General features: G+C 29.6%; 3 protein-coding genes across 3 annotated transcripts; 1 reads left to right on the forward strand and 2 right to left on the reverse strand.

Moving 5' to 3' along the window:
- Positions 1-3,446: 3,446 nt before the first annotated feature.
- Positions 3,447-3,956, reverse strand: LOC114180422 (ATP-dependent DNA helicase PIF1-like). The gene has a single exon (XM_028066743.1). The coding sequence runs from the start codon at positions 3,954-3,956 to the stop codon at positions 3,447-3,449; it is 510 nt and encodes a 169-aa protein (XP_027922544.1).
- A 531-nt stretch (positions 3,957-4,487) lies between these two features.
- Positions 4,488-6,605, reverse strand: LOC114180836. The gene is made up of 3 exons (XM_028067126.1): positions 6,398-6,605; positions 5,091-6,308; positions 4,488-4,900 (listed from the first exon to the last, which is right to left on the reverse strand). The coding sequence occupies exons 1-3, from the start codon at positions 6,603-6,605 to the stop codon at positions 4,488-4,490; spliced, it is 1,839 nt and encodes a 612-aa protein (XP_027922927.1).
- Positions 6,606-6,739: 134 nt separating this feature from the next.
- Positions 6,740-7,606, forward strand: LOC114180837 (receptor-like protein 32). Its single transcript, XM_028067128.1, has one exon. It carries the CDS (start codon positions 6,740-6,742, stop codon positions 7,604-7,606), a length of 867 nt encoding a protein of 288 aa, XP_027922929.1.
- Positions 7,607-13,183: the final 5,577 nt, after the last annotated feature.

Below are 13,183 nucleotides of genomic sequence, written 5' to 3' on the forward strand. Positions count from 1 at the left end.
GTTTAGGAAGGACGAACCTACCGACCCCAAAATATTCGTTTCCCGGTAAGTTGAATAAAATATTATGATTAAAAATATTAATCTACAAATATTGCATGCATTATTGAAAAGTGTAATAAATATAAAAATTGAAATGAGATGTCATTTAGATTTTTTTATTATTTAAGAGAAAAATAATTAAACTGAATTTCAAAAGTAAGCATGTACTGCATTTTACGCGTTCGGTTTTTTCTTTATATTTGTTGTCTTTTATTTACTTTATTGACAACTTTATGATTAATAAGAAGAAGAAAAAAGGACCAAAACGCTTGCTTTTGGTGCAGAAATTACGGAGAAAAAAAGGGAAAGAGTGAAACACGACGACCGATGACTGAGAATATAGTAAGGGAAAGCAGTGCAGCAGAGCGAAAAGAATACCTAATTTGTCGACTCTAAATACAGTACACATGACTAATTATAGCTTTGAATTAAATATATTTTTGTCCCACGATTTTCAAATAAAAATTAAAATTAGTTTTATTTTAAGAATTTAATCTTGTTTAGTTTTTTAATTTTATAAATATTTAGATTTAAATTTTTTAATAAATTTGTATTAAGTTTATTTAACATTTCAAATTTATTTTAAGACAGATTATTGGTTAATATTAAAGCAGAAATGTGTCAAACGGTATAAATATCTCAAATGCTACCATTAAATGCATTTAAAATATCAAATAAACTTAACACAATTTGTGGTTAAAAAGACTAAATTCAAACATATCTAAAATTAGAAGACTAAATTAAATCAAAGTTTCAAAGAAAGATTAATTTTAATTTTTACCAAAAATTAAGAAATAAAAACATGTTTAATCCTATGTATTTTTATGTAAAATAATAATAATAATAATAATACTGCTGTTCGAAGCTCCAATAACGTGAATGAAAAATATGATAAAAAGAGAAAAGTCTCATTTAAGTTTAGTTTTTCCATAAAAATTAGTTACCCACAAATTTAATTAATACTCCCTGATAGATTAACACTTCATATGATACGTTTGTAAATTCTAATTCAAATTTACATTTGCTAGAATATTATAAACAAACATCTTTAAAATATTATAAAACATTTTCAAACTTTCTAAACATTTTTTAAAGATTAAATTAGTTCCAACAATCGGGGTGACAAAAAAATTCACTTTTCTTGATCCAATTCACTTTAGCTTCAATTTAATCTATTTTATTAAAAATTCAATCAATCTAACATCAATTTTATTGAATTTGGATTTTAATTTGATCTACATTTTATATATTTTATATTGGATATTCATTCTTAGAATCCAAATATTCAAATATAGAAAATTCAAAAAATCTAATACAAATTTTCAATTTAAATTTTTAGTTGGATTGGGTTGAAGGTTGAGATGGATTATCCTAATCAAAGATCAAGACTAGTTTATTCAGACCAAAGGTCGAAACGGGTTGATCCTAATTGGACTTCAGTCGATACAATCTTGTTTGAAATTCAACTAAGCGGCTAAAAATTGGCCGAATTTGATTGAGTTGACCCTGATCAAATTTTAGTCAAATACATTCGAGTCAACCTTAGCCAAAATTCAATCAAGTCAACCTATGACGAAATTCGGCCAAGTCGACCCCAGTTGAAATTCTGCCACATTCAATCGTGTCGACATTAACAATACAAGTTTTAGAAATTTCAATTTAAATTTCTTTTATAAAAAAGAGATTATGGATTTTGAACTTGATTCAAATATTTAAATATAAATTTAAATCTTAATTCAAATATTTTGATCTTAATTAAAAAAAAAATCTAAACTAATTTTGCAAAAAAAAATAAAAATTGGATGATACAATAATTTGGAATTAAAATAGATTTGAATCGAATCTTTAAAAATTCAATAATCCATGATCACCCTATTTACAACTATTTTATCTATTAACATCTATTTAATCCTTTGTTATATATGTATGAAAGACTGATGTCTAATTTTCTAATAATAACTAGATTCATTAAATTTCCTTTTTTATTTGGCAATATCTATTCTATTTTGTACATGTACACCAAAATAATATATTGTAACAAAGTCATCTGCTAATAATATGAAATGACGATATCATAAGAAACCAGATATAAGTGGTGACAGAGCTTTCACTACTAAAATACATTGTGGATCTTTTCTTAGTATTTTGTGGGACTTACAAAATTTTTAAAAAATCATTTAATTTTTTTTATTATTATTCATGTAAACTATTGATTTTAATAATTTGTACTGTTTCATCTTGGTAGTGACAAATTAAGATATTGCAAATAGTACAATTTGTTCAAGACACTTGCAATTTGAATTGCATTTTCAGAACATTTTCTTAATTTTTTATCCGTCAAATATTAACTTCCAATTCTTTCATAATCTGTAAGGACGAATTTGATAGTTTATTTTTTCATATAACATTCTGAAAATTCACGAGTCTTCTTAGTCAATTGATATTGGAAAATAATTATTACCCTAAAAATGGTCCGATAATAGATCTATTCCACAACTACCAAATTTGTGTTCATACCATAAAAGCAACAACATTTCATTTGATGGCAATTTCATTGTGGATGCTGTGTAATTTCTATCTTATTTTATTCATCCGATAAACTAAGTTATATCACTTTATGTAAGTTGAATAAAATATTATGATTAAAAAAATTAAAATATTATATATAATAAAGTAAGGAAAACAAGAAGACCGAGGACTGAGATTAAATTAAGGGAAAGCAAGGGAAAGCAGTACAGCATAGTGAGAGGAATAGGTATCGAGTTTGTGTATAAATAGAGGTGGGTTTTGGAACTGCTAAATTCACCACACCTATCATTCTCTTTCTAATATCCACTCTGTCTCTATCATCATAACAGCCACAATGTGAATCAAGAATTCAGTTCGTTTCAAACTCATGATGTTTGTGGTCTATGTCGTGTTGCAGGTTTCTTGTAAACTAGTATTTCTACCCGTGCAATGCACGGATTTTTTTAAATGTAATATTTTTGATAATAGCAATTTATTTTGTAATATTTATTAACTTATAAAGTTATAATATAATGTCTTTAAAAAAATAACAATAAAAGAAGATCAAATTACATATTTATAATGTGTTTTTGTTAATCAACTTCATAACTTTCTTTTGTACACAAATTTGATTACTTCTTAAATCAGCATGATGTTCATTGTAAGCCTTGGACTTTAGGTAATAGATCCTGCATTGAACAACAAAATTATAACAAATATTTTAATTATAACAATAGATCCTGCATCTATATTTATACAAACTTTCAAATTAAAAGAAAATTAGAAATTACATACCTATAATGTGTTCATTGTCAAAGAGTTTCAAAAATTTCTTTGTACACAACATTTTTAGTTGTGTTTGTGATATTTCCATTTTCATCCAATATAAGTATTTTCAATCATCTCTTGGTTTTCACTCTAGAAATAGCAACATATAGTTGGCCATGTGTGAATACAGGTTGTGGAAGATAAAGTCCCACTCTAGAAAGTGTTTGTCCTTGACTTTTGTTAATCGTCATTGCAAAGCATAATGAAATTGGGAACTGTCTTCTTTGAAATTTGAAAGGCAATCCTGAATCAGATGGCACTAAATCCATTCTTGGAATAAAAATTTTGTCACCAATGTTTTTTCCAGTAATTACAGTTGCAGAGATTACATTTTTACCCAAATGGTTGACTTGCAATCTTGTGCCATTGCAAAGACCTTTTGCTTGATCAATATTTCTCAAGAGCATAATTGGCACACCTGTTTTGAGCTTGAGTTTATGATTTGGTATCCCTGAACATTTGATATCATTTAAAAATTCAGATGTAAACCATTCAGATTGAACTTCATCTTGTTCATCAGAATGGCAAGGTGTATCTGAACTTAAATAAGTGACCTCTTGACCACCTAATAAAGACAACATGAAATCATTGACTTGCTCTACAGAATCATTAGTTGGGCACAAGATTGCTCCATCATCAAAATAATTTGGCTTCATCATGTTAACCACAAATTGAGGATAGACAAATTCAACTAATGACAATAAAGGTACATCTGTATTTATAATCAGCAGCTCTTCTGGAATTTCAACCATGCACTCACCATTCTCATTTACATCCATTTGGCCATCTCCAATTTTCAATATCCAATCAGCAAATTCTTTGATATCATTGGCTGTTTGATTGTTTGTTGTAGTACTTAATCTCATGTTCTTGGACAGTTTGAGCACTTTACAACAATTCCATAACTCTGAATAGTTGATTGCTGATTTGATGATATCAAACCTAGATCCTTTCTTGATAATGGGTAGAATTTGTCTGAAGTCACCTCCCAAGACAACTGCTTTGCCACCAAATGGTTTGTCATTATTGGCATCATCAACATTTCGCATAATATCTCTTAGTGTTCTATCAAATGCCTCAAAGCACATTCTATTCATCATTGGTGCTTCATCCTAGATAATTAAATTGGTTGCCATCAGAAGTTTAGCACGGAGACTACCTTGTGCTATGTTGCAAGTTGATTCATCATTAATTAACAGTGGGATGCAGAAGGTAGAGTGTACTATTTTTCCACCAGGAAGTAGTAAAGAAGCAATTCCACTTGATGCTACGTTCAAAACAATCATGCCCTTACTTCTTAGAGCAACTGACAATGTCTTCCACATAAAAGTTTTACCTGTACCACCATAGCCATATAAAAAGAAGAATCCTCCCTTGTTTGAAACAACTGCTGTCATGATATCCTGATATACATGAATTTGTTCATCATTGAGTGCTTTAAGCAAAATATCATGTTCTTTTGCCATCTCTTCTTTATTGTATTGCAGCTCATCAATAATAAATCTATTATTGAATGTATGTACATCTGAAATATCAAGTTGAGGTAATGAAGGATAATCTTTCAAACATCTACCATTTGACATTAGTATTTCCTATATTTCCATGAGACATATTTTTTGTAATTCAGCAGTCTCAATTTGAAGACCTGCATGAACAAAATAATGCAATTAAAAGTTATATTTGTATTGAATTAAAAAAATAACAATATAAATTACCTGGTAAGTTCATCTCCTTTCTCTTTTGGTACAAAATTCCATCACATAAGATACTCCATGTAGAATTCCAAACTATATCTGGTTTAGAAATTGTATTCATGGACAACAAAGTAACAAATAATCTTCTAAGTTGATACCCCGAAGCAAATTCACTTGCTTCTTTTATTGCATCAATATATTCTTTATCGTCAGCCAACAATCCCAAAGCATAGCAAGCATCTTGGTATGTTTCATAAAATTTCCCATCAATGGTCTTAATGCTTTCATAATCAATACAACCTTTTTGAATGGTGAGTAATATCCTCAAATAATAAAGTTCTCCAGAGCCCGGAGGAATATAAGTAAGTCTACCAATGTTGTAGCCTTTCTTCCTTGGTTTCCATTCTTTTTCTTTAGCAAACCACACAAATTTGCTTGGAAATTCAGAATAAGTCAATTCTTTTCCTTCTGTATAAACTTTGTTAGCCTCAAACCAAACTAGAAACATTGTGTTAGCATTTTCGTACCTGTTGCAAATCACATTAATATCATCATTATCTTTAAACAAAGTTGATTGTTGTCCAGGAAGATGGAATGTCAATCTCTGAACAGGAGGCCATCTGTGATGGATGTCAAAAGCAAATATTCGCCAAGCTGCTTCACATGATGATAGATACCTACAATCATAATACCTCTTGATCTCATCAATAATGGTTTCTTTGTCACATTGTGCAGAGTTGTTGCTTATTTTAAGAGTAGCTCTGTCAGGACCCTTGTTGACATATTTGAACAAATATTTTATTGAATTGGTCTTGTTGCAATACTTTGTATTTACGTGAGCTTGATACCTCATTAGAAGTGGTGGATTGTAAGGAACAACACTTCTATTGTCCAGCTTAATTCCATTCTTCTCAACAAATCTACCATTATCAAGTCTTCTATAGCATGGATATCCATCTTCATCAATAGAAGTTGAAAATGTGAATTTTTTAGGATAAAATTTGGAACATCTTCCTTCTTTCATGCATGGTGAAGTATATCTCGCAGGTCCGCATGGTCCATGAATCATGTAACTTGCTACAACTTTTTCCAATTTTGGATACAAATCTGCATTGGGCAATTCAGCTGATATTACTTTATCAATATCAGTTGAATTTTTCAATTTGCTTTCTCCATCCAACCATAAAAGTATATGTGCATGAGGTAAACCTCTCTTTTGGAATTCTACTGTGTACATTCCTGCATATATAACAGAACAAATTAAATAGTTACAAAAATCTAATTTAATAAATATTCATACAGTCTATAATAATGCGTATAGAACATACCTGCAGTGGTTTTTCCAAAGAAGTCCTTTTTTTTTAAATCTGTCATCATTTCATCCAGCTTCATTTTGAATACTCCACATACAATATCAGGTCTATCTGATGGTGACAACCCTTTTGGTAAAACAAAGTCTCTTATTTCGCTCCAATTGACATTGCATGTTATAGTAATGAACAAATCAGGATATCCAAATTTTTTACAAATTGCCATAGCATCTTGACAATTGTTGAACATGTATCTTGTATTGCAGGTTTGTTGTAAATTCATCACCCCTTTCACTCTATTCTAATATTCACTTATTCACTGTGTGATGATAATGCAGAATATGAAAGTGCAGGTTGCTTATGGAGAACATCAAATCACATGCATTCCAAAGGAGAGGGAAGCTCTTCTCCGATTCAAGGCTGCCATTGTCGATCGTTACAACATGCTCTCCTTTGTGTCCTTCATCTTTCTCAGAACACCATCACACAACCAATGATAATCTAATGGGTTTCAAACACCTTGACCTCTCAAATAATGTGTTCAAGGGTCGGGATTTGAAATCATTCATGAACATATGCACCCTTCGTTCTCTAGACATGTCTAGAAACAATATAACCGAAGACCTTCCGTCAATTATTCATAATTTGTCTAGTGGTTGTGCTAGATACTCACTGCAAGAGTTGCGTTTGTCATCCAATCAAATCATGGGTTCCATAACTGACCTTTCAGTATTCCCATTTTTAAAATCATTGGATCTTTCTAGTAATCAATTGAGTGGAAAGATACCTGAAGGCATCATATTGTCATCTCAGTTGGAGCAATTATCAATTGGATCTAACTCTATAGAAGGTGGTGTTCCAAAATCAATTGGGAGCATATGTACGTTGAAGTCATTGGATATGTCCGACAACAAGTTAAGTGAAGATCTGAGAGTCATATTTAATCATTTGTCTATTTGTTCTCGATACTCATTACAACATTTAGATCTAAGCATAAATCAAATTAGTGGCACTTTGCCCAATACCCTTTCAATGTTCCCATCATTAAAAAGATTATACCTTTATGGTAACAAGTTAAATGGAACAATTTCTAAAGATCTTCGATTTCCAAATGAGCTTGAGGAGTTATATTTGATGTCAAATTCTTTGAAAGGTGTGATAGATGACTATCATTTTCATAATATGTCAATGTTAAAGATATTGGTGTTATCAGGTAACTCACTTTAAAATTTAGTCAAAATTGGGCTCCGACTTTTCAATTGGAAAATATTGAATTGAGCTCTTGCAAGCTAGGTCCATTGTTTCCCAAATGGTTACAAACACAAAACCTATTTAACAACCTTGACATTTCAAATAGTGGAATATCATATATTGTTCCAAAATGGTTTTGGACTAAATTAGCATTGCAAGAATGGATTCAAATCAATATGTCATGCAACTATTTACAAGGTATTATTCCAAATTTGTCACTAAAGAATCATTATTATTCCCTTAGGGTGTGTTCTTTTGTACTTATGGATATGGGAGACAGTGCGAAGATGGATTTGTGTAGATTTGGGTGAATGAATATTTGTATTTTTTTTATAGTGGATTTAGAGGATAAAGTGAGTGAATTTGGAAATAATTTTTATGAAAGTTAGTGAAAGATTTGACTGATGTGATAGATAAAATTAAATGTTAAAATAGATATATTTATGAAGTTACCATAATACCCTTGTGTAAAAAGAGATGAATTTTTAAATTGATGTTCTTGAAATAATTTCTAAATTAGTAATTTTTAGTCATAAGAAATAAATTAATTTTTTTTGAAAACTGAAAAAAAAAATTGAATGAAAAACACACAACACGCAACTAAATAAAAAAATAAATAAAACCATGACACCGGTGTGGTAACTGGTGTCGCTCCTTTGAAAATAAGGCACCGGTTACGTAACTGGTGCCATCCCCTTTATCTCACACAACACAACACAACACAGGTGCCATCCTAACTTTAACACACAACACTGGTGCCATCCCCAAACACAGCCCTGCAACACCTTTCACGGCACCACCGCAACACCTTTCACGACCACCACCACACCCTAAACCACCTCATCTTCTTCCCCCTCCATGCACGCAAGGGCAATTTGGTAAAGACTCTCATTATACTCGCTTATCTCTCCTTTCTATCGTGGATGAAATAATACATCCATCCCTCAAATCTGCACTCCCATATCGCTTCAAGTCACTGAAATCAAACACGTTTGAAAAACAATTCCGCGCTCCCAAGTTCACTGAAACAGTGCAACTCCCTCAAAAGAACATGTCGTTAGTCTTGCATCAAATCAATTTGAAGGTCATCTTCCACCATTTTTACGAGACTCGATGTATCTTAATCTATCTAACAATAAATTCACAGATTCTCTTTGGTTTTTATGTTCTGGTGGTGTAGCTGAAACTTTATACCAATTAGACCTTTCAAATAATAAGTTATTTGGACAAATTTTAGATTGTTGGACCCATTTCAGATCATTGGCTTTTTTAAATGAGTCAAAACAAAAATTTTCGGGAAAAATTCCTACTTTAATGGGATCACTCCTTGAACTTCAAGTATTGTTGTTGAGAAACAATAAATTAACAGGTGAGATCTCTTCCTCCTTGAGAAACTGTACAAAGTTAGTGATGTTAGATATAGCAGAAAATAGATTATCAGGTTCTATTCCAGATTGGATTGGGAGCAAATGGCTACAATTGCAAGTTTTAAGCATGGGAAACAATTACTTCTATGGATGTTTACCATTGCAAATTTGTTATCTACAAAGTATTCATATATTGGATCTCTCACTAAACAATTTATCTGGACAAATTCCTAAATGCATCAAAAACTTCTCTTCAATGGCTCAGAAAGCTTCTTTAAGAGATCAAGGTCATTGGTACTTTGTTAACACAAGTTATTCCATAGGTACCACTTCATACAATTTGAATGCATTTTTGATGTGGAAAGGTTTAAAGCAAATGTTCACAAATGATGGATTGTCACTTTTAAAAAGCATTGATCTCTCAAGCAATCAATTCTTAGGAGAAATTTCAAAAGAAATGGAGGATTTATTTGATTTGATTTCACTAAATTTATCAAGAAATTATTTGACGGGGGAAATTCCTTTTAATATTGGAAAGTTAACATCACTTGAATTTCTTGATTTGTCAAGAAATCAACTTGTTGATTTAATTCCTTCAAGTCTTGTTCAAATTGATCGACTCACTATGTTAAATTTGTCACATAATTATTTGTCTGAAAAGATTCCAACTAGCACACAATTACAAAGTTTTGATGCATCAAAATATGAAGATAATTTTGATCTTTGTGGACTACCATTAAAGAAATTGTGTATTGATAGAGTGCCAAGACAAGAACCACTTGTTAAACTTCATGAAGATAACAATTTGATTTTCAATCGTGACTTTTATTTAAGTATGACAATTGAATTTTTTATAAGTTTTGGGAAGTGTTCGGCTCAATCGTAATAATACGTTTTTGGCGACATGCATATTTCAAGTTCTTGAGTAATTTATCAAACACTCTTTTTGTCATAATAGGAGTGAAAGCTTTCAAGTGATGGCCCACGACACAAGAGGTAATCATATTGTAAGTCTTTTGGTGTATAGCTAATTTTTTTCAAATAATAATAATAATAAATAAATAATAATAATAAAATAATAAAAAAATTCTAGTAAAATAAATGTTACAAACATTGTTATGATAATTTTTTATTTTTTAAACTATTTTAATGTACTCAAATTTATCAATCAAATTATCATCGTAAGTAAAAATTTCAAAATATTGGAGTAACTAAAAGATTTTAGATTTAATTTGTTTTCTTTTTTCTCAAAGTATATTCAGACTTTTCTTTTAATACTTAATAAATTTTCTTTAATCTTATATTTCTACTTTTGTTTTTTATTTTGTAGTTCACCTTGGTGTTAGATTTGCTTTATTGACTTTTGCATGTCAACATCTAAGTGGAAACATGTTCTATATATGTGATTCAAAAATTTCATAAATAAAAATAATTTTTTATATATATTAAGCAAAAATTGATAAATATTTCAGAAAGAACTTAAGAGAACGAAAAAATGTTTTACAAAAATTTAAATAAAAAAATTAGAAAAGAAAAATAATTTTTTGGAGTAGACCAAATAAAAATCAGAACACATTTAAGATAAAAAAAAAAAAACAATTGAAGTCAAAATTCGTGTGAACGTATACGTTGCACATGCAAATAATTTTTAATATTAATATATTACAATGATAGTTACTGATCACAAATATATTACTTAATTAAACTTAATAAATAAATAATATCAATTTTTAATATCCTATTCATTATTTATTATCATCTTTTTATAAAACATCTTTTTAATCTCTTTTCTCTCTTTTTTATTGTCTCTAGTTTCCGCTCGTGTTTTCAGAATTGCTCTTCCCATAAAAGTTTTTTCCCCTTTTTTATGCTTAAACTTGTAATATTTGTGTGATGGTTACAAAGACATATCTTTATAGTAAACGAGTTGTACATATAAATTCAAGGAAAGATTTCCGATATAAATCTTGATATATTCTACTGTTAATTGTTTGTTTTCAACAAATAATTTTGTTAGTATTGCTAACCATATAAGATAATTATTGTTGGGTCAATAATTGTTTTAAAAGATTATGTAATAAATCGAAAGAAATTAATTAGTATTCACTTGAATAACATTGAGATCCATTAATGTTAACATACCAATTTATCATTATGTCGTATTCTGCTAGTTAGAATAAATGAAATCAATTATAATTATAACAATTTAAGTTCATAAACTAAATTTTATATTCAATTAAATAAATTAAACATGTTTTACCTCTTCTAGCTATACTAAGAGAAGCAAATAGAAGCACCAAAAGTTTGAGTTGGTCAAGTAAGATATATTTATTTTTAGAAATTTGTGAATTTGCTACATTTAGTTTCGGTGGCTAAAATAATTTTCAAAAGCCAAGTAGAAGCTAATATTAATTAGGACAATGATACTTTAACCTACTTTTTTTGACCCACTTTTAACCCATCACTTCAATCACCATTAGATCATCACATCACATCACTAAAAAGAATAAAAAAAGATGATCTAATGGTGATTAAAGCAATGGGTTAAAAGTGGGTCAAAAAAAGTGGGTTAAAATATCATTTTCCTATTAATTATATACCTCAAAAGCACCGATGAAATTCATTTGAGTTGATTTGTGTTCAACTAGGGAACCACAAGCATTGGGGTTTACATGCATCGAGAAAATCCCTTACCCTTTCTAATAAAATGTTAGGCTTCTATCATAGAGAAATCACAGTGTTCTAAATATTAGTTGATTTTCCATGAAAAGGTCATGCATGGCTATATGGAAAGAAAAATGAATTGTCTGTGAAATAAGCTGTATTTAGGAAAATAACTTAAATTTGAAATAAAATATGGAGAAATAAGTTGTTCTTTTAACTTGAAAATCTGAAACTTAGGATCATTTTTCAACAGTTCCATTTTTCCAGCATCATACACTCTTTTTTATATGTCAATTTTTTCTTTTTAATTCCAAACGAACTTGGGTTATCTTACGATCACTTCTCAACAAACTTATCGAAACATAGAACATTCTGATTTTATAATCAATAATACATATAATTGATTACCAAAATCATATAATTTTTGTCCCAATATGTGAACACTACATATGAATTCTTTTTATCAGCCAACACTAAGACTAAAGCCCTATTTGAATAATTTTGTTGAGAAGATCTCAAAATTACCATATAAATAAATCGAAGCAAAACTCATTTCAAATCTTACCTAAATAAATAATATGTAAAATAATAAAATACATAAAACAAATAAGAGAGGAACCAACATACACCACAATTTTTAACTTGGGAAAACCTCAACATGGAGAAAAAACCCATGGGGAGCTAGTCTAGTAAAATTTTCCATTAATAATTAATGTGTACACTACAAGTTTTTTTGGAGATTCCAAGAATCAACAGATCATTATTCTCTCCACCAACAAGGTGGATAACAAACCCCAATGGGTACTTTAAATAAACAACAGAATCAACTCTAATATATATAAGATGAGGAATAAAACATTTTCTCCAAGGTAGCTCCTCTGCACAAACTTGCATAAGATGAATTGGTTGTTCTTTTCTTTGTATTCACTCTCTCTGATGTCTTCTTTTTTTGCCCATCAAAGACACTTACAACCTCTGTCTTTCACTCTATCCTCTCTCTTAACAAAACTAACGCAAGGGTTGCATATTTAAATTGTATAACGGGCCGAGAGCTCATAAAGAAAAATACATATTTTATTTTTTTAATTAAATAAGTGTGAACCCAATAAATTGGTGATTCACCTAACAAATTTTGTCTTGAAGACTTCGTAGGAAAAGAAAATAAGAAAAATAAGTTTCTCCATAAGCTAAAATTAGCATATGCAGAAGCTAATTTGTAGAAGATCTCTTGTATTAGTTTCTCCAAAATCTTCTTTTTAACTTGCATAAGCTAATTTCACCTTAAGGAGAAAGTTTTTTCATTTTTCTACTCATTTTCTTCTCCTTGAAATAGGTGCCATGCTCACCTCCTAAACACACAACAACTCACGCTTCCTCTTTTCTCTCTCTTGTTATTTCATCCTCCTATTCTCCTTTCTTTATTTGATTGTCCTGAGTTTAGTTATTTACTATTTTTAAGAGTTATCCTGTTAGGTCTAAGATTCTCAAAAAATTTGAAAAGTTCATATTGTATTCTAAAAGA

This window comes from Vigna unguiculata, chromosome 4 (genome assembly GCF_004118075.2).
Source record: "Vigna unguiculata cultivar IT97K-499-35 chromosome 4, ASM411807v1, whole genome shotgun sequence".
Taxonomy (NCBI): domain Eukaryota; kingdom Viridiplantae; phylum Streptophyta; class Magnoliopsida; order Fabales; family Fabaceae; genus Vigna; species Vigna unguiculata.